We start from the raw sequence: 26,610 nt of genomic DNA on the forward strand, positions 1-26,610 counted from the left end.
GTCAGACCTGCTGGGCCCTGGGCTCAGTCTGGACCCCAAGTGAGGGACAGGTAAGTGCCCTCTAGTCTGCATCCAGGCGGCTGCTGCCCTCGCTGCTCCCTGCCCGACTCCTGCCCTCCCTCAGCCCCACCCCCACCCAGGTAAGTTCTATGTCTCTGATTCATCTCCTCCTCCCACTCGCTCGGTGCTGGTCACACTAGCCCCCTGGGCCACCCTCAGTGGAGGGACCGCTGTGCTCACTGTGTCCCAGACCTGCTTTGGTGGGCGTCTTCCTTCCCCATATCCCCACATCTCATCTCCCTGTTACCCATATGCCTACCTCTTGCCCCCTCCATGAGAATCTGTGTGAGCCATGCAATCACACTGAGCCAGCTGCACACAGGACAGATGAGACCGTGTGACCCACGTTGGGACTGTGTGGCCACCCGTGTGGTGGACTGTCCGTGAGGCCATGTGTGAGCCCGCTTTGTGGTGTGGTGTGTTAACTGTGTTCCTGCGCGAGTGAGACTCTGATGCCGTGAGCATGTGCACGTTCGAGCAGCTAGCTGTGCAGCACCTGAACGTGTATGTCACTGATCGGGTCTGTGTGGCTGTTCTTAGGACTGGGATCCAGCGAGTGTGTCTCGGGGTGTCTGGGGTCTCTGCAGCTGTCCCAGTGACAGACCGTGAGCCCACAGGCTGTCTGGTCACGTGGCCACAGTGGGCCACTGTCTGTGAGGCTGAATGTGATAACGGGACCATGCGTGAGTGGCTGGTTGGGATCATGGCGTTGAGACAGTGAGCACATGTGATGACATGTGATGGTCTTCTGAGGCTGTCCATGTCACATGGGACTGTGTGAATGTGCCACGTGTGACCCGACGTTCATAGATTCATTCCATAAGCACCTGCCATGCTCCTGTTAGGGGCCCATGCACACTGCAGGGCCAGCAGCACAACCCTGACACAGCCTCTGCCCAAGGGGGTCCTAGTCTAGTGGGGAAGACAGATATTAAACCCACAGTTATCCAAATGAGCTTTTAATTATATTTGTGTAAAGTGCTGCAGAGGAGACAGCGGAGAGATGATGTGACGGGAACCTCATCTGATTTGAGGGGTCGAGGAGGGCTTCCTTGGGTGACACAGAGGCCCCAGGCAAGGGGTCAGCAGGTGCAAAAGACCAAGAAGCAGGAAGGCACTTGGTTGTGGTCAGGGACGAGCAGCTGGCCAGTGTGGCTGGAGCAGCCGCCAGCCCACAGCATTCAGGGCCTCGGGGACAGAGGACAGGCAGGAGGGCTGCCTGCCTACCGCGTGCAAACGCACGGGCCAGCCCGACAGGACACCGGAGACCAGTGAAGAGGCCGTGCATCAGTCTAGGCAAGAGACGGCGGCTCAGGTGAGGTGGTGGGGTGGATTTGAAAGCTGTCTGGGATGCCGCTGGCCAGACTTGGGGATGGGTTAGGTGTAGGAGACTGAGAGAGAGAGGGACACGCTGGGTGAAGCCTTGTACGTGGTGTGGAGACTTGGGAGGAGAGCGGTGCCGCTCCCTAGGACAGGAAACGGGACAGAAGCAGGTGCGAGGGGCACACATGGTTCCAAGGCCCCCAAGCTCAGGATGCTGTGTGCCATCCAGGTGCTGATGCTTGGCAGGCTGCTGGAATCCAGGCCCGGGGCTGGAGGGGGGCTGTGAGGAGGACCAGAGACGGGAGGAAATCCAGGAGAGGGGAGTCTTGGAGGTTGGAAGAAGAGGGTTTCAAGAAGGAGACCAGATGCTGCTGCTGAGTGATCAGGGCCAGAGGGACGCAGGCGTGTCCGCTAGGTCTAGTAATGTGGAGGGGTGGACCTGGCATGAGGGGCCGAAGATGATTGGAGTTCCACGAGGCGTGTATGAGAGGTGAGGAAGTAGAGACAGAGAGCTTAGCTGGGGGAAGGGGACGCTGTAGCTGGTGCAGTAGCGGGGGGAAGCTCTGGGGCTGAGGATGGGATGTGTCTTTTAAGATGGGGAAATCTTGAGCATATTTAAATGCTGTTGGGAATGTGTCAATGAGGAGAAGTAAAAAATATGGAAAAGAGAAAGACGGTTGGAGGCTCAGGGGGTGGGGAAGAGGGCAGAGCACGGGCGATGGGAGAGATTGGCCTTGGACAGGAGGGCACCCCTCTCCCTTCCCAGGGGAGGGAAGGAGAGACTCGGAGCCGATGCAGGCTGGTGGGTTTGGTAGCAAGAGACGGAGAAGCTGCTGTTGGGAGGCTTCGGTTTTCTCTGCAAAGTAGGAGATGGGGTCATTTGCTGAGAGGAAGGGAGGCGACGGGAGCTGGAGGTTTGAGGAGCGTGGAGGAGGTGGAAGGTGTTTTGTATTAAATGGCAGAGGGAGCCGGGCAGAGAGCAGAGACCGGCCGGCAGCATGGACGGCCCGGGGGAGGCCATGGGGCGCTCACAGAGTGCCAACCTGCCTTGGTGGCTTTTTCTGCCCACCCCCATGCCACCTTGGAGGAGATGGGGGGTGGGTTCCTTCAGAGCTTGGGACGGGCTGGGCAGGAGCTCAGAGAGGGGAATTTGGGGTGTTGGTAAGAGTGGTGAGGTTCTAAGCTGAGTATCGAGGGCAGTAAGGAGGTAGGTCAATGGGTGAGGTCCCCGGGGGTGAGGAGCAGGTGCAGTGCTGGGGGCCCTGAGCAGCTGAGCTGGGCCAAGAGATGAGGGCCTGCGAGGGGGTATTGGAGGCCACAGTTTTAGAGAGAGTGGCAGCATCTGGGGCAGGACTACAGCAGCGCAGGGGAGGAGAAAGCCTTGAAGATGAGGGATCTCTGGATGAGCCAGTAGATCGAGGGGCTGCTGGAGTCACCTGAGCAGGAGGTGGTGGCAGAACTCGAGATGAGAAAGCCCAAATGATGGCAGCAGAGTCCTCAGTGGGAATAGGAGCCGGAAACATCACTGGGAACGAGGAGGGCACAGACCTACCTCCTAACACCCAAGGAGCCTGATGAGTGAGAGCCCCTCCGATGGGCACTTTCCCTTCAAACTGCCTGAGGGCCTCCAGTCTCTGCGGTTTCCTGTGGCTCAGCCGCAGACACCCTGTCGAGGCAGCCTCGCACCAGAAGAGCCATCAGGTCACTTGTCCTGAGAAGAGAGAGAACTGTGAGCACAGCAGCTGGGGAGGGTCTCCGTGTGTGGTTGTGGGTGTGACCAGGAGTGACGGTGGCGTGGCCCCGTGCTTGTGTGTGTCTGATGCCCTGTGCGTTGTGTGTGAGACAGTGTATGTGTGTGAGGCGCTGTGTTAGAGCTCTGTGTGTGTGTGTGTGTGTGTGTGTGAGAGAGAGAGAGAGAGAGAGAGAGAGAAAGAAGAGCCTGTAGTCCAGAGGGAGCCGGGCTGTCTGGCGGCAGTGGCGGTAGCCTGCCTGGAGGGGCCCTGGGATAGCCATGACGCACCTGGGGAGTAGCCTGCCTGGGTGAGTTTCCCGTCCTCTGTGACTGGTCGCCATGCCTCTGACCCCCACCCTCCATCTGCCTGCTTCCCCCCATTTGTCTTCCCCAGCCCCCTCCGCCCCTCCCCAGAAGGTGACGTGCGTGAGCGTGGGCTCCACCACGGTCCGGGTAAGTTGGGTCCCACCGCCAGCCGACAGCCGCAACGGCGTTATCACCCAGTACTCGGTGGCCTACGAGGCGGTGGACGGCGAGGATCGTGAGCGGCACGTGGTGGACGGCATCGGCCGCGAGCACTCCAGCTGGGACCTGGTGGGCCTGGAGAAGTGGACGGAGTACCGGGTGTGGGTGCGGGCGCACACGGACGTGGGCCCCGGCCCCGAGAGCAGCCCGGTGCTGGTGCGCACCGACGAGGACGGTAGGCAGCGCCCAGGGCAGGCGGGGGCGGGGGCCGCCGTGCCGCCTGGACCCCTGCGCTGGGCTCCCAGGGCCTTGGCCTCCCGCAAGCCCAGAAGGACTTGCTGTCTTCCCAGTGCAGGCTTAATGGCCCCAACTGGGGAGATGTAGCTCGTGGGACAGCCTTTGCCCAAATCCCAGCTTCGGGGCTTCCTCAAGGCAGCTGGAACCTTAAAAGGCTAAGGCCGAAGAGGCAGCCCACCCAAGATTTGAAAGGAGGAGGACTGGGGAGGCTAGTAGAATCACTCAGGAGAATCACTGAGGCTCTGCCTCACTGGACGTTGGTGTGATGTGGGGCCCAGGAGATAGACCAGGTTGTGCTGACTTGGGGTGGCCGAAGGCCTGGTGCCCCGCCTCCACCTGTTCCCCACCTCTGCCCTCCCCACCAAGTGAGGCAGCCCTGGGCCAGAGGAGTCGCAGGGTCCCGGGCTCTTGCCCATGCCAGGCAGAGGGAGCCCTCCACGTTCCTCTCCGGGGCAGACAGTCTAAGGAAACTGCATCAGGGCCTTCCTGGGGCAGTGGGGTGCGAAGGCAAGGCCCTGGAGCATGCTGTGCCCGCCTGAGCCCGGATCCATACCACGCACCTAACTTCCTTCTCCACCTGGTCCCCAGTGCCCAGCGGGCCGCCACGGAAGGTGGAGGTGGAGCCGCTGAACTCCACTGCCGTGCGCGTCTCCTGGAAGCTGCCCGTCCCCAGCAAGCAGCACGGTCAGATCCGCGGCTACCAGGTCACCTATGTGCGGCTAGAGAATGGCGAGCCCCGCGGCCCACCCATCATCCAGGACGTCATGCTGGCCGAGGCCCAGGTGTGACACTGGGAGGTGGGCGGGTGGGCGAGACCAGCATTTTCCACTTCCTCTTTGGAGCCCAGGTTTGCTCCCCTCCCCTACGTGCTCTCAGAGGGACTGTGACACCGAGACATCCTGCTGTATCGGGCTAGGAAAGCGCTGAGACCAGGAGGTGAGGGCCAGGTGCCAGGAACACTCCCTCCTCTCGTCTTAGGTCTGCCTGAGCTGTGCCAGTCCAGGCTCGGCCAGCCCCATCTGCCCTGGTGACAGTCCCAGCCTGGCAGTCACCTCTGTGGCTCAGCCACCAGCGCTAGCAGTGAGGAGCACTGTCCGTACAGACCCAGGCCTCAGCCCCCTCAGGCCCTCCTTTGTGGTTTTCGGAAAGTGCATTCGCTGTCAGGCTCGGCTGTCGAGATGTGCTTTCCTCCTCGGCAGCCCTCCTCCCCCAGCCGGGTGGTCATCTCACCCCCACATGGCCCTTGGCATTGCAGAGTTCTGTGAATGGCCGGGCTGGGGTGTTGCTCCGTGCCTGGCACGCAGGGGGATGGCACAGCCCCTGATGTTTGCTCTCAAGGGCTGGGCCTGCGCCCAGTGTCACACCTCACTCTGTGCCCTTTGTCCTCAGAGGATGATGATTTTGCCCGTGAGCTTGGGGTGAAGTCCCTGGGCTATTCTCAGCACTGGTTGGCTACCCAGATGGAAAACCTGGGGTACTGGGAGGTTAGGCGAGGGGGCCTGAATTTCCCAGTAAGGGGTGGCCGAGCTCAGATAAGAAGTCTGGTCTCAGGATTCCTGGGAAAGGGCTGTAATTGCTACCACGAGTTACCTCCCAAAATATTCTCCTGAAGATTCACAGTGCCTGGTGTGTCTGTGCTCAGGGGCTTTCCATCCAGAATCAGGGCCGTGGCGGGGTAGAGCCCAATTCCCCCGCAGAACCCACACACCCTCCCTGTCCAGCTTTTCACCCCACCTGGGCTGGGATCAGAGGTGCAAGCACGTATCCTGTGTTCTCCGTGCTGCGCTTAGAGGTGGACTTACCCACAGGCAGACGAGGGCCTTTGTCTCTCCAGCTGGGCTCAGCCCACTGCCAAGAGGGCGCCCTCTTCCTCCTCCGGCCTGCCTGGTGCTGAGGGAATGGGGTGGAGGAGGTGGGCTTTTGGACCCTCCTGCATTCCTGGGGCAGGTTGAGGGCTCTTTCTGGAGTCTCAGCGGACACACCCACCCAGAAACATCCCGGGAATGAGCTCCCTCTGGCCCCTCCTGCCCCAGGGGGCCAGCAGCACAGCTGCAGCCAGTGGGGTTCCAAAGATGCCACTTCACTTCGGGTGCCCCCTTCTGGTCCTAAGTGGTTTGGAGGGAGCTGGGCCATAGGACGAGGGACACTGTCCTCTTGGCCACAGACAACCTGTGACAGGAGGTAAACATGAGCCCGGGCTCCAGGGAAGCCGAGTGAAGGCGGAGGGCCTGCCCTTGCAGCCCCGCCGGGACTGGATTGTTCTGCTCCAAGCTAGGAGAAGAGCAGATGGGGCCCGGTCCCCAGCCTGGCCACAGGGCCCAGCTGTCCCCCGAGCACCTGGTCAAGGACACCGCAGCCTGTCCTTCCCCACAGCACCATCTGCTCAGTCCAGGCCCCGTCAGTTCTGAAAGAACCATGCGGTGCGTGCCCTCCACTGCTGTGTGGCCAGACCTGTCTCCTTTCACGTGTGTCTCTATCTCAAGTTTGTCTCTTTCTCCAGGTCTCTGACTCCACCTCCCGTCTCCTTTTTTTTTTTTTTAATACATCTTTATTGGAGTTTAGTTGCTTCACAACGCTGTGTTAGTTTCTGTTGTACAACAAAGTGAATCAGCCATATGCATACATATGTCTCCATATCCCCTCCCTCTTGAGCCTCCCTCCCACCCTCCCTGTCCCACCCCTCTAGGTGGACACAAAGCACCGAGCTGATCTCCCTGTGCTATGCAGCAGCTTCTCACTAGCTATCTGTTTTACATTTGATAGTGTATATATGTCGATGCTACTCTCACTTCGCCCCAGGTCCCCCTTCCCCCGCAACCCCGTATCCTCAAGTCCATTATTTATGTCTGCGTCTTTATTCCTGCCCTGCCACTAGGTTCATCAGTACCATTTTTTTTTTTTTTTTTAGATTCCGTATATATGCATTAGCGTATGGTATTTGTTTTTCTCTTTCTGACTTACTTCACTCTGTATGACAGACTTTAGGTCCATCTACCTCACTACAGATAACTCAATTTCGTTTCTTTATATGGCTGAGTAAATACTCCATTGTATATATGTACCACATCTTCTTTATCCATTCATTTTGTCCCTTTCCCATGGTCTGTTTTTCCTTCCTCTCTCTGTTTCTGTCTCTCCCTCTCCCTGAGTGTGTTTTTGTCTCTCATTCTCTTCTCTTTCCTGTCCTCTAATCCCTTCCATCCTCTCTCCCTCTGTTTTGCTTCAGCCTCTGTCTTTTCCTTCTTCTCTCTCACTCTCCTCCTCGTGAGCACCTCCATTCCCAGGCCTGGCTTGGACATAGCAGGATGCCCCAGGCAAGGAACCTAGAGCAGCGCCGGGCCCAGCCACACCCTAGAAAGTGGCTGTGGCCAGGAGGGACGGTTGATGGCCTCCTCCCGTATCTTGTCCCACACTCCTCACAAGGACTTTACAAGAGAACTTCCCAGAACAGAGGCACTGGGGCCATTGGACAGAGACCTGACCAACACCACGAGGGTCGCTGGACTGGAGGACCTCATGGCACGTCTATCCTGGGGATGGCGTGGACCATCTCCCTGTGCTGTGCTGGACAGCTGCCAGCCGCCAGCCCTCCAGTGCCACAGAACCTCCCTCCCTCTACCTGTCCAGCTAGTAAACCTACAGGCACCACGGCCTAAAGAAGAATGTACCAAGAATGAGCAGCAGTGCCAGCCCAGAAATACGCCTTCCTACCTTGATTTTCAGGCATCCCAGGAAGGAACAGGGGTCCGAGGGCTTCCCCTGTGCCTGTGGGGCAGGGTCCAGGCTCTGAGCTTGGCACTCACGGCCCTTATCATCTTGCTGGCCAGCCTGCCTGGACCCCTTCCAGCCACAGTATAGCTCTTGCTGTTCCTAGGGCAACCCTCCTTGCCTAGGGCCACTGGCTAATCTGTCTTCCCAACTGGGATACTTTTAAGAGTGAAAGGGGACATTGTGAATAATCATACCAGGTCGGCAAGCCTAGGCCAGGACTGGCCCCGGCAAACCAGGTGTTCTGCCCTCGGCGTCTTCTCTCCCCTCTGCCTGAGCTGTGGAGCCCACCCCTCAAGTCTGGCAGCCTTTCCCTCGAAGTACCTCCAGGTGGCGCCCTCCGACCCCTCAGTGTCAGGGAGCCCTCTCGATCTGGCCCTCCGCTCTCCAGGTCTCACCTCCTCAGCCCTGGTGCCCACAGTTGGGCTCACACACATTTGGGCTCGTGAGGCAGGGGCTGGGATCTTTGGATGGGGAGTGGTCCTGGGTTGCCACCCCCCGGGGCACTTCAGAGGCCCGTGCCCGCCATCTGCCCTCCCTGGCCAGGCCCCCTCAGAGCCAGAGTCCTTCACATCCTGTCTCCCTTTCTCTCCCTCTCCCGCGGTCAGTGGCGGCCAGAGGAGTCCGAGGACTATGTAAGTAAGAGGTGTGCGAGCGCGGGCAAGACCTGGGTCAGGCTGGGCTCATGGGACACTCCCCCTCCCCCGCCTTTCCTCCCAGCCTGAGCCGCCAAGATCCACAGGGCACCAGCCACGTCCAGAGAAAACTGGCGCTTAGGCACAAGCCCCAAGCTGAGCAGTGGTTGGCATTTCCTCTAATCCTTACTTCTCACCTGTCGAGCGGCAATTTCAGGCCCGTGTTCAAGATCGACCAGGGCCTGGCCCCTGCTCTAGCCGGATGGAGATGGAGTTAAATCCGATCCTGATCGTTAGGCCTTATTGATCCCTGGAGTGAAAAATCACCTGCTCCAGGCCCAGGCTGGGAAGGGAGTCTGGGGGCCGGGTTCCGGCATCGGTGCCTTCTGGAGCCCCAGCCCTGGGAGACCCTCCAGCCAGGGCAGGAGGGGGCCTGCAAGAGGTTGGTGGCGGCTGCAGTGGCCCCACCCGAGGCTCAGAGCTGGAGGGACACCAGGGTTGGTGGTGACAGCTCTGTTCCCACTGCGCGGCGGTCCCCTCCCTTTTTCCCACTTTTCCCTCTGTGTGGTGTGGCTTGGCCTCCCGTGGTGTTTCTCGGCATGTCCAGAAATGATGCCTTGGCTGGAGATGGGCGTGTGGGCAAGGCCTGCCAAGGCAGGGGGACACTGCCCTGGCTGACTTCGCAGGCATCACTGGGGACAGTGTGCTCCCCAGGGTGGGGTTTCTCTGTCCTCATCTCTCCTCCCTGGCTCAGGAAGCATTGCAGGGCATAAGGTGCTCACAGAGCCAGTGCCTAGAGGGGGGCAGGAGGGGTGCCGACTTGGTCCTGCAGGGTGGCGCGCTGGCCCACCCCTCCACCTCGCTCTGTGGTGTGCGTGCACATGCGTTAGTATCTACAGGTGGCCCTGCGCCTGCTGGTGCAGGAGGAGCCATCGGCTGCATGCGAGGCTGTGTGCTCTGTGTGTCACACGCGCCCAGACCTCACGAGGTGTCATTCATAGTACAGTGGAGTGAAGGAACAGTGTGGCACTTTGTTCTTGTCTGAAAGGAAGAATGAGCAGACTGTCTGCCTTAGGCTTGCTGCTCCCGGGATGGGCTGGGTCCTCCTGGGCACACATCCACCTGCCTGTCCTGCCTTCTGTAGAGTCCAGCAGCTCACAGCCCCCTCTCCGGGGACCTCTGGCCCTGTGTGCCCTGGGGGGCCCCGCCGGCTAAAGTCCTGAGGTGGCTGGCCTGCTCTGGTCCCTCCTTGCTCTGCTGTGATGGGAATGGGCCCTTCCTCCTGCCTTAGGAAACCACCATCAGCAGCCTGACCCCGGAGACCACCTACTCCATTACTGTCGCCGCCTACACCACCAAGGGGGACGGTGCCCGCAGCAAGCCCAAAATTGTCACGACCACAGGAGCAGGTGAGTGAGGGGTCGGGGACGGAGCTGAGGGGGGGGGGGCGGGGGGGGCAGGGCCAGAGCCCAGTGCGTGGTTGTTCAGTCCCAGGCCGGCCCACCATGATGGTCAGCACCACGGCCATGAACACCGCGCTGCTCCAGTGGCACCCACCCAAGGAGCTGCCTGGGGAGCTGCTGGGCTACCGGCTGCAGTACCACCGGGCCGACGAGGCGCGGCCCAACACCATCGATTTTGGCAAGGACGACCAGCACTTTACGGTCACTGGCCTGCACAGAGGGGCCACCTACATCTTCCGGCTTGCTGCCAAGAACCGGGCCGGCCCGGGCGAGGAGTTCGAGAAGGAGATCACGACCCCCGAGGATGCTCCCAGTGGTTTCCCCCAAAACCTGCGTGTGATAGGGCTGACCACATCTACCACGGAACTGACCTGGGACCCCCCCGTGCTGGCGGAGAGGAACGGGCGCATCACCAACTATACCGTGGTGTACCGTGACATCAACAGCCAGCAGGAGCTGCAGAACATCACTGCCGACACCCACCTGACGCTCTCCGGCCTCAAGCCAGACACCACTTACGACGTCAAGGTCCGTGCACGCACCAGCAAAGGCGCCGGCCCGCTCAGCCCCAGCATCCAGTCCCGGACCATGCCCATGGAGCAAGGTGTGTGCTGCAGGCACGTGGCTGCGCCTGGGGACCTCTGCTCTCCTTGACCCACTGACCTCTGGCAACTGTGATCCACCAACCTCTGGTGTGTGACACTCCAATCTCTCATGTCCATGACCACTAACCTCCAGTGAAGGGGTACCGCATTCTCGGTGTGTGACCCCTGACCTCTGCTGTCCTTGACCTACTGACCTCTGCTGTGTGACTCTCCAATCTCTCGTGACCTTGACCCACTGATCTCTTTTGACTGCATCACCACTCTTGGGTATGCAACACTAATCTCTTGGGGCCACGACCCCCTGACCTCTGGTGAACACAGCCCACTGTGCTCTGGTGGGCAGCCACATGCTTCTCCTGACTGAGTCCCACTGACCTGTGGTCACTCTGACCTGGTGTCTGTAAGCTCCAGCTTCACCCAAGCACTTCTGGAGATCCTGACCACGGGTCCTGTGGCATCTGCCCCACTCGGTACTCACTGCGAGGAAGAGCCGGGGCTGGGAGCTGAACTGTGTGCAATTGAAGCTGGCGGGAGTGAGGGGTGCTTGGTCCTCTGCAGCCTTTCCTCACCCCCTGGGCCCCCGCGCCGCGTCTCTTCCTGGCGGGGAAACCTTCAGGCCCATTCACCCCAGCTACGCAGCCAGAGCTGACTCCCTCCTTATATCCCAACAGTGTTTGCCAAGAACTTCCGTGTGGAGGCTGCAATGAAGACATCTGTGCTGCTCAGCTGGGAGGTCCCTGACTCCTACAAGTCAGCTGTACCCTTCAAGGTGGGTGAAGTCAGCTGCACCTGGCACACACACAGTCCTGCAGTCCCTCATTGCAGTCCCAGCCTGTGCGTGTGTGTTTGTGATGCCAGATCCCGGTTGGGCGTGGGCGCATGCTCCGCCCTGCAGGCCCGTGATGGGAAGCCTCACTCAAACGTGCTGCCTGCCCCCGTCCCACGCAGATTCTGTACAACGGGCAGAGTGTGGAGGTGGATGGGCATTCCATGCGGAAGCTGATCGCAGACCTGCAGCCGAACACAGAGTACTCATTCGTGCTGATGAACCGTGGCAGCAGTGCGGGGGGCCTGCAGCATCTCGTGTCCATTCGCACAGCCCCCGACCTCCTGCCTCACAAGCCGCTGCCTGCCTCTGCCTACATAGAGGATGGCCGCTTCACTCTCTCCATGCCCCACGTGCAGGACCCCTCGCTTGTCAGGTGTGCAGATGAGGCCTCAGGGGAGGAGGGCAGGGCTGGCCACGCGAGCGCAGGTGATGACGGTCCTGATTCCCCCCCCTCTGCCCGCCCAGGTGGTTCTACATCATGGTGGTGCCCATTGACCGTGTAGGAGGGAGCATGCTGGCGCCGCGATGGAGCACGCCCGAGGAGCTGGAGCTGGACGAGGTGCCTGGGGACCAGAAAGGGTAGCACTGATGACAGTCCCATTGAGGTGGTTGGCTGTGGCCCCAGGGACCCCCCCGAGACTGGAGTCACTCTCTGATTGGCAGCCTGCCCTCATCTCTAGGGAGACAGACTCTGAGCTAGCCCCTGGGCGCTTTCAGAGAACTCCTGGAGGGCTTACAGAGACTTCTCCAAAGGGGTTTGTGGAGAATCCCCTGGGGTGGGAAGTGGCAGAGACATCTCTCAGATCTAGAGAATTCTGGGCCCTGTAAGCTTCGGAGTCCGCAGGGTCTGGAGGCTGCAGAGGGGCTAGAGTGGAGCCCCAGCACGTTTGGAACCTGCCATCCTCTTCTCGCAGTGGTGTGCAGCCAGCCCTCTCTGGTTAGGCTGGGGCAGGTTACCCAGAGGGCCCCTTCTTACCGGGTTGGCTAGGAGGAGTGGCATTGCCGTGTCTGGCATTCAGCATGATTCTACGAGGACAGTGAGTCAGGCCAGGCTTGAGCCCCTTACACGGAAGGTGAGCCTAGCCTCAGCCCAGGGGGTTTATGTCCCAGGCCCCGGGCCCAGGAGCGTGTGCTCCAAGGCCCCTGTGTGACTCCCGTGCTCTGCTCTGTCAGCTTCTGGAGGCCATCGAGCAGGGCAGTGGGGAGCTGCGGCAGCGGCGGCAGGCAGAGCGGCTGAAGCCATACGTGGCCGCTCAGGTGGACGTGCTCCCTGAGACTTTCACCCTGGGGGACAAGAAGAGCTACCGGGGCTTCTACAACCGGCCACTGTCTCCAGACCTGAGCTACCAGTGCTTTGTGCTTGCCTCCCTGAAGGAACCCGTGGACCAGGTCTGCTTAAGACCCAGGGCCTAACCAGACACCCCCCAGGCCAGTCTCAAACACCCCAGAGGCCCCAGACCTGCACTGGGGTCTCAAGGCACTAACCCCTAGGACCCAGAATGCCAGACCCGACCTAGCCCTAGGGTCCCAGTCAGCTGACCAGGCCCAGGTCTGGGAGACCAGGCCCAGAGCCCTTTCTCCAGGTTTGCGGGGCAGAGGGTGGGAGATCTCACCCCAGGCTCACCACCTGTGCTCTTCCTCCACTGGGCCACAGAAGCGCTATGCCTCGAGCCCCTACTCCGATGAGATCGTGGTCCAGGTGACACCAGCCCAGCAGCAGGAGGAACCCGAGATGCTGTGGGTGACGGGCCCCGTCCTGGCAGTCATCCTCATCATCCTCATTGTCATCGCCATTCTCCTGTTCAAGAGGTGAGTGCTCCGGTGCGTGGCCACCTGCCCTTGGACTCTCAGGCGCTCCTTGGCCAGGTGCATACAGGCCTGCGGCAGCCACACTGGCCTGCACCCCAGGGTGCACCCCTGGGCTCGGTGGGAAGCCAGGAGAGCAGAAGCAGTGCGTGTGCACACCCATGGGTGTGGCCCAGGTGTGATGAGCAGCCGCAACTTCACAGAGGGCTTGTTCATGTGCATCCCCGGGCATGTCTGTCTGTCCGTCTCTGTGTTTCAGTGGATGTGAGCCTGTCTGTCTCTCAGCTTCAAGACACGGCCTTCTCCTGGTCTCCTACCTTCAGCACCCCCTCTGCCACCATCCCTAGATGACTCCCTGCCTGGCTCTCCTGCTCAGGCCTTGAGAGGTCCAGACCCAGCTCCAGGGCCATGTGCCCGTGGACATTCACTTGGCAGACGTTTATTCAGTGCCTGCTGTGACCATAGCATCTGCAGCTGTCCCAGACTCAGGGTGTCTTGACCCTTCCCACAGCCCTCCCCCAGGGTCCCTATCACAGGGGACGGGCCCATCCACCAAGTCACCAACCGGAAACCTGGAGTGTCACCCTCTCCCCTCCTCCCTCTCCCTCCACCCAGTCTCCCGTGAGTCCTGCCCTGGATATCACTGGACCTGCTCCCCCCTCCCCACCGTGGGCTCCCCACGAGGTAATGCACGTGCACACGGCACGCCTCAGTCCTCTCTCGGGTAGCTGCGGTCTTCTGATCTTGGAGTCTCCCCTTCCTCTCCATCCTCCTCCCAGCCTGAAAGGTGTTTCCAAAGGTTTACTTTGTCACCCTCAGCTTAACACTTCCCAGTTTTAACTAAAGAGTTTTATAGCCCGATCTCTGTAGCCTGAAGTCCAACAAATGCCTGGTTGGTCTGGCCCCTGCCGCCACCCCGACGTCATCACTGAACCAGCGCAGTTCCCGGCCAGCCCGGGATGAGCCCCTCCGCTCTGCAGCTCTCCTTCCCCTTGCCCGGGCAACTGCCATCTCATCCTTCAAGACTCCTTTCCAGGCTCTGGTGCCCACGAGGCTCTGCCGGTCCCCTCCTACCCCTTCCCCACACTGTCCCCCACTGTCCAGTGGTGCTTCCACGGGAACATCCCTGGGCCTGTTTCCAGCACCCAGCGCAAGGCTGTCGGTGAACGCTTGTTGGTCCGTATGTCTGAACATGTTTACACACACGAGTTCCTGTCCTCAGTGCCCCATCTCTCCCTGCCCCTGACCCTGACCCTTGACCTGGACCTGGTGCCTCCTTCCTGAAGTTAGCTCCTTTCTCCCAGGGTGAATAGGGACAGGCTCGCCTGGTTCAGGGCCTGGAGACCCATGGGTGGGGAACCTGAGGAGGGTCCCACACACCCATTCATCCTCCCCCCATTGCCCTCTGGGTCCTGGTGTCTGCCAGGAGAGGCGACCCCTCCCCGTGAATGCCACGTGGGTGCCATAGATGGGTCTGCAGTGGCCCCCATGTCGTGAGAGGGTCTGAGTGCTTGGCGGAAACAGTGACCGTTCCTTTCTTCTGTCCTTGCCTGTCTTTCGGGACCTAGTAAACAAGAAAGGTAGGAGTCCTTCCTTCTCTCTTCACACGCTTCGCCCTTCACTTCTTATCCCCATGCACACTGCGGGCCCAGCAGGGAGGGGTGCTGCTTGGGCCGGAAGCCTCCTGGCCTGCGGCTGTCTGGTCAGCTTGGCAGGCGATGGGACAGGCTCTGTCACTCTCTCGACTGGTGCTCTGCACAGGGGATGCCCCTTCTCCGGGCACAGGCAAAGCACAGACCTCCAGCTCTTCCTCTGCGGGCACAGACTCTGAGCTCACCAGAGCCTTCCCCCAGGCTCCCAGGTCTCTGAGGTTACCTGAGCGCTGCAGGGGACAGAGTCTGGCCTATGTGCAAAGAGCACGGGCTGCAGCCGGGAAGTGTGTGCTGCACACTCATGCACACTCGCGTAAGTTTCTTCCCCAAGCACACCTGTGTCCACCGAGCAGAAGCGGCCCCTGGGTACTTGTCAGCAGCTGGATGCTGCAGTCTGTCTCTGATCCTGTCCCTGTAGCCCGGGGAGCCGAGGCCAGCAAGGGAGGACTCTGCCCAGCTAGTGGGACGTCTTCCCCGTCCCTCCCCTGCTGCTCTGCACCTCTACCCTTGTACCGAGAGCCAGATAGCTGGGGCCCAGCTCTCTGTGATGTTTGCATATCCCATGTGTCGTTTGCATGTTTCCTCCTGGTGGCTCCTGCTGCCTCAGCTGTGGGGGCCTCGCGGACAAGAGCCACTGCCCAGCAGTGACCTGCCCTTTACGGGAAGAAGCCACCAGCCTCTGTGGCCCCTTCCTTTCTCGCTGGGCTGGCCCTCTGTCCACCCCCCACTCCCGCTGTCTCCGCACCCTCCACCCTGTGTCCTCTCACGTGAAGCTGCTCTGGTCCTGGCTCTCCTGCACTCAGAGACCCCAGGCTGGGGTGGGAGGAGCAGAGCCGTGGACACAGGGGCTCTGTGGTAGCGGGCTATGCCGTGCATCTCTGTTCTCCGCCTGGACCTCGGTTCTCACCAACCGCCCTTCCGCCTCTCCAGGAAAAGGACCCACTCCCCATCGTCCAAGGATGAGCAGTCAATTGGGCTGAAGGACTCCTTGCTGGCCCACTCCTCTGACCCCGTGGAGATGCGGCGGCTCAACTACCAGACCCCAGGTAGGGTGGCTCCCCCAGCTTGCCCGCCCTGCCCAGGCCTGCCGGTCTCCGCCGAGGGACCCTGGCCTCACCCTGGCCCCCATTTCCTGTTCCTCCCTTCTGCCCTTCTCCCTGTACCCATCCACTTTGATGAAGTGACCGAGGAACCCCTATATCAAGAGCTGGACAGGCGCCCCAGGGCCCGGGAGCCTCTGGGGGTGGGGGGGCAGCTGCTCATACCCAACCTCGTCTTTGGTCAAGCCCTCCAAGTATGGGCCCGGGACCCACACAGAGCCACATCCCAGCCCCGGGGTGGCCAGCCTCTGCACCCGCGCTCTGGCCCCTGCACACGAGAGGTTTGTTAGTGGGAAATGGCCCATCAGACACTTGTGGCGGGATGGGGTGCCCACATCTGGCCCTTTCTGGTGGCTGGCCCCAGATATTCTGTGCGAGTACAGAGACCCCGCACAGGGCTTGGTGCCTGCCTTTCCTTCCCCGCCACTGTTACGGGGCTCTCTGGCGGCTCCTTCTAGCTGAGCTGTCACTCCCTCCCTATGCCCCAGCAGACACAGCTCAGACCTCTTCCCTGGGGGCGGGGTCGTTCCTCGGCTCCCAGATGCTGCTTCCATCATGACGCCTCCCACCCTGGGCTGGAATTGCCTCAGTGACAGAGCTCTGTGGAGCCAGGAACTGTCTTCTTCCTCTCCCATCCCTTGGGTTGTGCACACGGTGGATTCTTGTTGAGCACCTGTGAAACAAACACAAGGCAGCTGAATGAATGAGTGAACTATAACACGCGGGGTTGTGTGTACACGAGCTGGTTATTGCTGCACGTTAAATTACCGCAAAACTTCATGGCTGAAAACAACAACAATTATGTACTCTTCTCACAGTCTTTATGAGTCAGAAATTCAGACGGGAGCGTAGCAGGAGCAGCTTGTCTCTATTCCAGAATGTCTGGGCCCTCAGCCGGAAGACTCAAAAGCTGGGAGCCAGAATCATTTAGATCAGGGGTCAGCAAACTATGGCCCAAGGCCAAATGCAGCCCACCACCTGTTTCTGCAAATAAAGTTTTATTGGAACGCAGCCACGCCCATTCATTTATGTATTGTCTGTGGCTGTTTTCATACTACAAAGTAGAGCTAAATAGGTATGATAGACACCATATGTCCACAAAGCCAAAAATATTTACTATCTGGCCTTTTATAGAAAAGTTTGCTGACCCCAGAATTCTGGAGACTCATTCATTCTCATGTCCTGTGGTTGACACTGCAGTCAGCTGTGAGCCCACCTGAGGTTTTCGGCTCTCATCCTGTGGCCTGGGCTCCCTGACAACATGCTGACTGAGTTCCAAGGGCACGTGTCCTGAAAGAGAGAGAGCCAGGCTGACCTAGCAGGCTGTTGCAACCGGGTGTGATCAGATCTTCGAGGAATCAAAGCTCCAGAATGCTGGGTCCTGGAGGGCAGAGAAGCCTCCTCTGAGAGGGATGCCAAGCCGTGTGGGCCTTAGTTGGGCAGAGAGGGGGTGGGAGGGAGCGGAGGGAGCTCCCTTCGATGGCAGTAGCATGTGGGGAAGCAGCTTTCGGGCACTGTGTCCTGCGGCACTGGAGCTGGGGATGTTGAGAGCCCAGAGACGAGTCTGGAGGGCTAGGCCGAGGTCCAGTCACAGAGGGACCTGCGCGCCAGGCTAAGGGGTTTGGACTTTGTCTTGAGGGTTCCAGGGAGGCATTAAAGGTTTTCAGCAGGGCAGCAACAGGGTCAGAATTGTGCTGTAGAAACATAGCTCTGTTTGCCATGTGGAAGGCAGATTGGAAGGGGAGAACTTGGGGAGGCAAGCCGTTGAGAAGGTGCTGAGGACCTGGACGAGGCGGGTGGCAGTGGGGAGACATGAGTGAGACCTAAGCAGCAGGGCTCAGGCTTGATTCCGTGTGGGGTGAGGAAATGGGGGCGGGGGTCCCAGGATGCCTCTGTGGTTGCTGGCTGAGCATTGGGGTGGGAGGGTCCAGGGAGACCTCCGCACCAACATCCTGGCTGGAACCACGGGCATGGGGCATGCCAAGGAGCACGCAGTGGTCAACGCCTGCAAATAGATGGGCTCTCCCAGGAGAAGGGGGCAGGGGAAGAGAGCGGCCGAAGGGCAGCCAGGGAAGGCGGTGAAATGTTGAGGAAGGATGGGTGAAGGATAGCCAAGGAGGAGAAGCCAGAGGGAGAGAGAACACTGGGGAGAGGAGTGTCCCAGAGGCCAGGCGGGGAGGGCTGTGCAAGGAGGACCCAGACGGAGGGCCTTTGGCTTCGGCAGTTGGGACCTTGGAGAGCACGTGGTGGGCGGGTCCTGGGGGCAGGAGCATTTCAGTGGGCTGAGGCACAGCGAGTGGGGAATGAGCAAGTGGGTGTGAAGGCCCTGCTGGGGTCTGAATCCCTGTGGCTTCAGGGCCCGGTGTAAATGGCAGGGATCTGAGAGGAGAAGGCGGGGTGGAGTACAGGAAGTCAGAGGTGGTGTTAAAAGGGATGGGGGTCCAGAAGGACAGGAGGCTGTGGCTCTGGGCGGGCCGTGGGGAGGGGGCACAGTGAGGGTCACCCGAGGTGCTGAGATCAGGGAACGGGGCTGCTGGCAGGGAGAGGTGTCTTTGTGCACAGGGGTGGTCTGGGAGGGAACCAGTGACCAGAAGGGGTGGCGGGGATGGCAGCACTGTCCACGGCTGGGGGTTTCCTTCTCGTTTTTTTCATTCAGCAAATGTTTATTATTTTCTCTCATAATTTAACTCTTCTTCTGAAAACGCTTCAAACGCACAGAAAAGCTGAAAGAGTGATACAGTCCCCATCTCCACATCCTCGTGTGGACTCACCCTTCTGTTTCTCACCACACATGCCTCATCTCTCTCTAAAAGCACACTTCCCTTTTGCCAGTTCATCTGGAAATAGCCAGGGTCAAACTTTGATACCAGAGGGCACAAGGTTGGCTTGGACCTAGACTTCCTTCATAGAAAGAGGCCCCTGAGGCCGCCCAGGCTCTGGGTGGGAGATGCATCTGCTCCTCGGGGGGCAGAAGGGGCTGCGGTGGGGCTGCCCCTGCGAGCCCCCAGCCCCGCACTGTGTTCAACCGCAGTGTAACCAGAGGTTAATGGGTTTCCTTCTCTTGCCCCGCTGTTTTTGTTCTTTTTCTCTGCAGGTTCCAGTGTCCCCAGTTGCCCGAATATCTCAAGTTAGTTTTCTGCGTTCCCGTGTTTGGGACCCACTCTGGCTTCTGTGTGTTTCCTCTACTTCTCTCACCCATCGCCTCCTTCCTTCCTTGAGTTCTTCTCTCCCCTTTCCTCTCTTTTCTCTACCTTCTCACTGCCCTACCTTTTCTTTGTCCATCCCGCTCTCTCCCCATCTTGCCCCCTTCTTCCCGCCCTGTTTTCCCTCCCGCCACCCCTTCTGTCTCTGCCTCTTGCCTCCGGTCTCAGTCCGACCCCTCTCCGGTCTCAGTCCGACCCCTTTCTGGTCTCAGTCCGACCCCTCTCCGGTCTCAGTCCGACCCCTCTCCAGCGCCTCTCCTGTCTCCCTGCCTCCCTGTCCCCACATCTCCCTCCTCCCCTTTGCTTCTCCCTCCGAGTTCTTCCACGTCTCTGCCATGTACATCGTGATCACTCCATCCACATGCTGGGTGCTGGGACAGGGACATCACCGAGCCTCCCACGGTGACTGGCACCAGTGAGGGCAGGAGCGCTGTCCAGAGGCAGGACCCGCAGGCGGGGTGCAGGCTGCAGCAGCCCAGCCCCATCCTGTCCACTGCCTTCCACCTGGGCTTCCGGCCCCGGCCTGGGAGGGGGGAGGCCTCCCATGCCTGTGGAGAACCCGCCACTCAGCACCGTGTCACACGGACATGCTCACTCGTGCTCACAGCACACACCCTTCCACTTCTGTCCTCTCCCACCCCCACCCCCAGCCACTATGTGCCCCGCCATCCCTGTCGCCGCATGTGCCGCTGTCTCCATGCCACCAGTGCCGAGTGCTCCATGGTCACACGTGTTCACATGTGCACATACATGCATTGGGGCTGTCTCCGCCACCCCGCTCAGGCCTCACGCTAACTCTGCCTATGTGTGCCCCTGCTCCCAGGTATGCGAGACCACCCGCCCATCCCCATCACCGACCTGGCGGACAACATCGAGCGCCTCAAAGCCAACGACGGCCTCAAGTTCTCCCAGGAATACGAGGTGAGACTTCCCCCCTCACCCCCGCTTCACACCCCCCACCATGTGCCTGGCCCCAGACCAGCCCCTTTCCTGCCTCGGGCTCCAGGCTTCTCCAGAACACACACTGGAGGGGTCAGCAGTGGCCAGCAGGGAACTCAACTCCTCAGGTTCTGGGCCTGACAGAGGCCCTTCCAGATCCCCAGGTCAGGACACTCAGTCACATGTCCCGATGCTAACAGAGGCAGACAGGTCTCTCTCTCTCTCTCTCTCTCTCTCTCTCTCTCTCTGTCACACGCACACACACACACACACACACACACACACACACACACTCAGTAATAACAGCTGGCATTTATGGAGAGCTTCCTGCGGGCCAGCTCTGGGCTAGGCACTTTGCATACCATTCTGCCCTCCCCACACCCTATGAAAGGGATACTGGTGTTATCCCATCTTACAGATGAGGAAGCTGAGGCTTAGAGAGGAGAAGTGACTTGCCCAAGGTCACACAGCTGATGAGTAGTGCAATGTGTCTGGCAGCCTGTGCCCTGCACATGCATGTGCTCACGGGTGTTCTCAGAGTGCAGATCACAGAGACGGGGAGCTGGGGGGCCTGAATCTTGCCACTTGGGCTGCACAAACCCTCCTACTCAGGGCCCTCCATGTACTCCCTTCACTCTGGCCTGGACCCTACCTGCTGGGGGCTCAGACTTCAGAGCACTGCTCCTGCCCAGAGTCGGGGCTTCCAGGCGCCCCGCTGGGGAGGTGCTTTGCTAGTGAAAGGGGTGTTAAGGAGGTGATAAGGAGAGCCCCGCCTCCTCTAAGGAGCACGGGGTGGGGGTGGGGGGGGCGGGGCGGAGGTGTTGTTAAGGCATCTTCTGCCTCTGCCCCACTGGGCCCCTCCAACCCGCCACCCCGCCCCGCCCCCAGCGCAGCCCCGGCACAGGATGACGGGTGGATGGATGGGTGATTGACGGGCTGGCTCCACCCTGCCTGTGAGTCCGCCCCGCTCCAGTCAGATGTCCACCCTCAGCTGGGCTGCTATGGCGGGCACCAGGGCTCCCCTTCAAGGGCTGTGAGCCAGGTTTCCGCAGAGGAAATTGAGGTTGGCAGGGGAACTGATGATCACCCGTGCCGCGAGGAAGGTGTGCCGCTTGTCGCTGCAGAGCGCCCACTGGGGGCCTGCTCTGCACAGGCCCGCCATGAGGGGGACGGAGCCGCTAAGGCGGGCTCCCTGCCTCCAGCTCCTTACCTGGCCTGGTCTTCCGCCCACACTCATCCAGTCCCGCGTCCCACGCCACCCTTCCTCCCGTGGGGCTCTGCGGCTCACTGTCCAGACTCGCAGTGTACCCCGTCCACCTTCTGCCGCTTCTCTGCTCCAGTCTGCGCTTTCCTCACCACAGCCTCCTCCTCAGGAAGCCTCCTCTGGCCACCCGGCCTGCCGAGAGCTTTCCTGCAGCCAGGATCCCATAGCTGTGTTACCTTTAACGGTCAGTCAGTCCCTCATCTGGCATCGTCGGGCACTTAGCCTGTGTTGGGTGTTGGGGGTGTGGAGGCAAGTGTCCACAGGGAGCTCAGCCAACGGGGAGACGAGTGCAGACAGATGAGAGACACTGAATGTGACCTCATGCCCTGGGGTTAAACATGCAGACGTGCGGAGAAGGTCGGCCGACAGCACCGAGGCAAGCAGGCTAGGGGTGGGCTGTGCTGAGGTCTCACGGAAGCAGTGCTCGCTGACCCGTGGAGAGTCACAGGCTGGTGCCAAAACCTGGAGGACACAGTGTGCTATGCTGAGAACTTCGGGTGGTATTCGTCTGTAAAAGGAGGGTAATAATAGAACCTGTTTCACGGGAGGATTAGATGAGGGAATACACGCAGAGTGCTGAGAACACTGCCAAGCACACAGTAAGGTTTCGCTGAGCCTCAGCTGTTATTATTATCATCTGAGGCGATGAGGAGCCATGGAAGGCATTAAGAAGGTAATTGATCATCAGATCTGCATTTTATAAGGATTGTTCCGGCTGCAGGATGGAGTGGGGCAAAGCGAAGAGGCAGGGAGATGCCAAGTCTGAGCAGAGGTGGCCTGGCTGAGGCCCTGGCAGCAGGTTGGAGAGAGCCGAGGGGCTGGGAGTGATGGGATGGGGCACAGAAGAGTTTTGAGGACGACTTGCAGGTTGTGGCCGGGGCTTTGGGGTAAATGAGGACAGTGCCCTTCACTGAGATGGGGCCCCAGCAGCAGAGCCAGGTTTGCAGGGGGAGCTGATGAGCTCAGCTTGGCAAGGGGTGAGACCGAAGGAGTGTGGGACGTCCAGGTGGGATGTCCAAGGGGCTGCTGGCTATTCAGACTGGGAGCTCAGGGGAGACTCTGGGCTGCAGCTGGGGTTATGGCAGCTCCAGCATATGGGCGTAAGGTCCTGAGAGCAAGTGAACTCACCCAGGAAAGGCTGGAGAGTGCAAAGAGGGCCCAGGAATGAACTCCGGAGGAGCACTGCGTCCTGCCTATGGGAAGGAACAGCCAGAGAGGGAAGAGGAGAGCTGGGCAAGGCCGTGCAGCATTGGCCAGAGCCCCAGCAGCATTGGGTCGTGCACAGCTGGCCGCCGTTGCTTCTGCACTCATTCATTAGCTGGATTCAGGGCTTGAGGGACTTCCCTAGCCCCCACCCCACCCCTGACCACTCTCCTGGGCGAGGGGATTTGGTACCTTGGTCAGAGGAGTCTTCGGTCCATCAGCTTGCTGATCGGTGCCGTGCCAGCCTCTGTGCTCCGTGGCCAGAGGAACTGGTGCTCAGCCGTCACGGGCACTACGCGATAGAGCAGCTGGCTGTGACCCGGGAGCGAAGGCCGGATGTGGGCACCACCTGGAAGGCTGGGTCCCCCTGGAGGCACTGGGTAGTCAGCTCTTGCCCCACTCCGCCTGCCTCCTCCATTCCCTGCAGTCAATTGACCCTGGACAGCAGTTCACGTGGGAGAATTCAAACCTGGAGGTGAACAAGCCCAAGAACCGCTACGCCAACGTCATTGCCTACGACCACTCTCGAGTCATCCTTACCTCCACTGATGGTGAGCCAAGGGTGGGGCCCCGTCCCGGGTGGGGCCCCGTCCCATCCCCTTGATCTCCTCCTCGCTGGGTGACATTTCATCCTCCAGAAGAGGCCCACGGGTCCCAGGGTGCGCCGAGGAGGTATGGACTGGGTTGGAGGCCCCAGGATAATGCTCTCCCACGTCCCTTCCTGTTCATAGGTGTCCCGGGGAGTGACTACATCAACGCCAACTACATCGATGGCTACCGCAAGCAGAATGCCTACATTGCCACGCAGGGCCCGCTGCCTGAGACCATGGGCGATTTCTGGAGGATGGTGTGGGAGCAGCGCACAGCCACTGTGGTCATGATGACACGGCTGGAGGAAAAGTCCCGGGTAAGGCTGTGCAGAGTCCTGCCCAGGGTCGGGGAGGGGGGTGGCAGTGGATACTCAGCCACCAGGTGACTTCAAACACCTTTTCCCATCCCTGTGGGAAGAAGCTCCTCAAGGGACTTGCCAAGTGCTATTGTTTTCCTGGGATGTCATCGTGTCCCAGCTGCTGGACGTTCCTGGGATGTGGCATGTTCCCCATATACTAGTGGGTTCCCAGCATGTTAATATGTTGCCCCAGATGCTGTCATTTCCCAAGAACGTTAATATGTTCCCCAGTTGCTGGCATGTTTCTGGGATGTTCACGTGTTCCCCAGATGCTGGAGTGTAGCTGGGGCATTAACATGTCTCCTAAGTTAATTAGTGGAAAGAGCTGCTGTTATCTGCTTATGCACAGCAAAGCGTTGACTGGAACGTAAAATTTACAGAGCTTGAAAATGGTGCATAAACGTTATGGGTAAATTTGGCAGAAAACGTGCCTGGTGAAATCTGGTCATGAATAAACAATTTTCAATTACGTCTCTCGTTCCCCTGGTGAGGGCAGGGGTGGAGGCGTATCGTGAGACCATGATAGGGTTTGGTGAGGGGTGGCATAATGGATCTGAGAGCTCGGGGCTAAGGGCTAGACCTTCCACCCTGCTTCTGCCCGCCTGAGCCTTTGGGTACCTCCAAACACCCTTGCACCCTGCCCTGCTGTCCCTCTGCAGGTGAAATGCGATCAGTACTGGCCAGCCCGTGGCACCGAGACCTACGGCCTCATCCAGGTGACCCTGCTGGACACGGTGGAGCTGGCCACCTACACTGTGCGCACCTTTGCGCTCCACAAGGTATGGTCCTGCCCCGGTGCTTGTCCCCCCGGCCGGGACCTATGAGGGCAATGGTGTGAACATGGTGTGCTGGTGGGGAAGGGGGCGAGTGGGAGCCCGGTGTTGGAGGTGTGAGCGCACCATGACAGCCGGTGCCATGGGCGGCATGGACGGAAGCAGCACCTGAGCTCTTTCAGACTGCCCCGTGTGGCTTCTGAGTCCCGTTGGAAAGCCGGGGTCTGGCCTCAGCACTGGGGCATCCTGCCCTGAGTCTGTAGAGGGCACGCTCCCTGGTCACACCGGCTCTCCCCGCTCTCCTCCCCAGAGTGGCTCCAGTGAGAAGCGGGAGCTGCGTCAGTTCCAGTTCATGGCCTGGCCAGACCACGGAGTTCCCGAGTACCCGACCCCCATCCTGGCCTTCCTGCGGCGGGTCAAGGCCTGCAACCCGCTGGACGCCGGGCCCATGGTGGTGCATTGCAGGTGAGGGAGGGCCACGCCACCGAGGGGTGGGGCGGAGGCGGGGTGGGCCCCTGGCCAGGCTGAGTCTGTGTCCTGCAGTGCGGGCGTGGGCCGCACGGGCTGCTTCATCGTCATCGACGCCATGCTGGAGCGGATGAAGCACGAGAAGACGGTGGACATCTACGGCCACGTGACGTGCATGCGGTCGCAGCGCAACTACATGGTGCAGACCGAGGACCAGTACGTGTTCATCCACGAGGCACTGCTGGAGGCCGCCACGTGTGGACACACGGAGGTGCCCGCTCGCAACCTCTATGCACACATCCAGAAGCTGGGCCAAGTGCCTCCTGGGGAAAGTGTGACTGCCATGGAGCTGGAGTTCAAGGTGGGCTCAGGGCTGGGCCTGCCTGGCTTCAGAGCCTGGACTGGGTCCCGGGGACAATCCCTCAGGAAGCCAGGCCTGACCAGCCCCTCCCTCTCGCTAGTTGCTGGCCAGTTCCAAGGCCCACACATCCCGCTTCATCAGCGCCAACCTGCCCTGCAACAAGTTCAAGAACCGCCTGGTGAACATCATGCCCTACGAACTGACCCGTGTGTGTCTGCAGCCCATCCGTGGTGTGGAGGGCTCCGACTACATCAATGCCAGCTTCCTGGATGGCTATAGGTCAGCACACTTGTGACTGCCCACCACGCCCATGGGTAGCCAGGCCTGTTCCTGGCCGGCTGGGGGCACAACAGAGTAGGGCCAGCCTGGAAGACCAGGGTGGGCTTCCTGGAGGAGGGGTGATCTGAGCCGGGACCCCAAGGGACTAGGCAGCCATGGGGAGACTTGGGGGGCAGCAGCACCTCCAGCATGTCCAGTCTTATGTCCACCCCAGACAACAGAAGGCCTACATAGCCACACAGGGGCCTCTGGCGGAGAGCACCGAGGACTTCTGGCGCATGCTGTGGGAGCACAACTCCACCATCATCGTCATGCTGACCAGGCTTCGGGAGATGGGCAGGGTGAGCACACCAGCCACCCCTTCTCTATCGTGTCCTTCCTCTCCCGGCCCTGTCAGCGTAGCCTCAGACCCCGTTATCACCACCTGTGGCATCCTGCCCCCGAATCGTCTGAAACCCGGAGCTCCCCTCCCCACTTTTTCCCCCCTGACCATGGGGCCGGGCCCTCTGTCCACAGGAGAAGTGCCACCAGTACTGGCCCGCAGAGCGCTCTGCTCGCTACCAGTACTTTGTCGTTGACCCGATGGCTGAGTACAACATGCCCCAGTATATCCTGCGTGAATTCAAGGTCACAGATGCCAGGGTGAGTGGACAGGGGAGTGTGTGTATTTGTACGAGAGCATGTCTGTAATGCTGCCGGAGGCCCTGCAGTGGGGCTGCCTGTGTGGTGCCCCAGCTCCAGCTGCAGGAATCGAAGGTGAGCTGTGGGCCTGCAAGCCCATTTCCCAGGGTGGCCTCGTTGTAACGACCTCAGGGTGCTTACCTGTGCTACCGCACTGTCCGCCTGCCCTGGGGGGCTGCCGCCTGAAGCTCCAGCCCTGAACCCGGCCTCTGCCACCTCTCCCAGGATGGGCAGTCAAGGACGATCCGGCAGTTCCAGTTCACAGACTGGCCAGAGCAGGGCGTGCCCAAGACGGGCGAGGGCTTCATCGACTTCATCGGGCAGGTGCACAAGACCAAGGAGCAGTTCGGGCAGGACGGGCCCATCACGGTGCACTGCAGGTGGGCCGACCCCATGGAGGTCTGGGCGTCTGGGGGCTTGGGGGTTCAGGGGCAGGAGCCCTGACCCAGCACTGTCTCTGGGCAGTGCCGGTGTCGGCCGCACCGGGGTGTTCATCACGCTGAGCATCGTCCTGGAGCGGATGCGCTACGAGGGCGTGGTCGACATGTTCCAGACCGTGAAGACCCTGCGCACACAGCGCCCGGCCATGGTGCAGACGGAGGTATGCAGGCCACTGGCCATGCCAAAGCCAGCTCCTCACAGACACATGCTGGGGAAGGCTGAGCCGGACGGGTTCCCCGCTCAGCAGCCGTGCACTGGACACCGGTGCTGTGCCTGGCTCCCAGCTGGGGTTGCACATGTCGGTCCTTACGGGG

The 26,610-nt window shown here is 60.3% G+C and overlaps 1 protein-coding gene across 4 annotated transcripts in view; it reads left to right on the forward strand.

Moving 5' to 3' along the window:
* Positions 1 to 26,610, forward strand: part of PTPRF (protein tyrosine phosphatase receptor type F) — an 85,722-nt gene that overhangs the window by 57,210 nt on the left and 1,902 nt on the right. The window contains exons 12-33 of one of the 4 annotated variants that reach the window (XM_059920752.1): positions 3,510 to 3,815; positions 4,466 to 4,659; positions 8,254 to 8,280; positions 9,572 to 9,689; positions 9,769 to 10,347; positions 11,020 to 11,117; positions 11,297 to 11,550; positions 11,643 to 11,736; positions 12,351 to 12,566; positions 12,832 to 12,986; positions 15,566 to 15,681; positions 19,762 to 19,859; positions 22,772 to 22,895; positions 23,076 to 23,251; positions 23,953 to 24,072; positions 24,377 to 24,531; positions 24,610 to 24,895; positions 24,996 to 25,174; positions 25,389 to 25,515; positions 25,691 to 25,816; positions 26,081 to 26,235; positions 26,321 to 26,456. In XM_059920752.1, the coding sequence (XP_059776735.1) occupies positions 3,510 to 3,815; positions 4,466 to 4,659; positions 8,254 to 8,280; positions 9,572 to 9,689; positions 9,769 to 10,347; positions 11,020 to 11,117; positions 11,297 to 11,550; positions 11,643 to 11,736; positions 12,351 to 12,566; positions 12,832 to 12,986; positions 15,566 to 15,681; positions 19,762 to 19,859; positions 22,772 to 22,895; positions 23,076 to 23,251; positions 23,953 to 24,072; positions 24,377 to 24,531; positions 24,610 to 24,895; positions 24,996 to 25,174; positions 25,389 to 25,515; positions 25,691 to 25,816; positions 26,081 to 26,235; positions 26,321 to 26,456 (3,839 nt within the window). The remainder of the gene's footprint in view (positions 1 to 3,509; positions 3,816 to 4,465; positions 4,660 to 8,253; positions 8,281 to 9,571; positions 9,690 to 9,768; positions 10,348 to 11,019; positions 11,118 to 11,296; positions 11,551 to 11,642; positions 11,737 to 12,350; positions 12,567 to 12,831; positions 12,987 to 15,565; positions 15,682 to 19,761; positions 19,860 to 22,771; positions 22,896 to 23,075; positions 23,252 to 23,952; positions 24,073 to 24,376; positions 24,532 to 24,609; positions 24,896 to 24,995; positions 25,175 to 25,388; positions 25,516 to 25,690; positions 25,817 to 26,080; positions 26,236 to 26,320; positions 26,457 to 26,610) is intronic. The other 3 variants (XM_059920757.1, XM_059920768.1, XM_059920775.1) reach the window with 3 other exon arrangements.

Source organism: Balaenoptera ricei, chromosome 1 (assembly GCF_028023285.1).
Source record: "Balaenoptera ricei isolate mBalRic1 chromosome 1, mBalRic1.hap2, whole genome shotgun sequence".
Classification (NCBI taxonomy): Eukaryota; Metazoa; Chordata; class Mammalia; order Artiodactyla; family Balaenopteridae; genus Balaenoptera; species Balaenoptera ricei.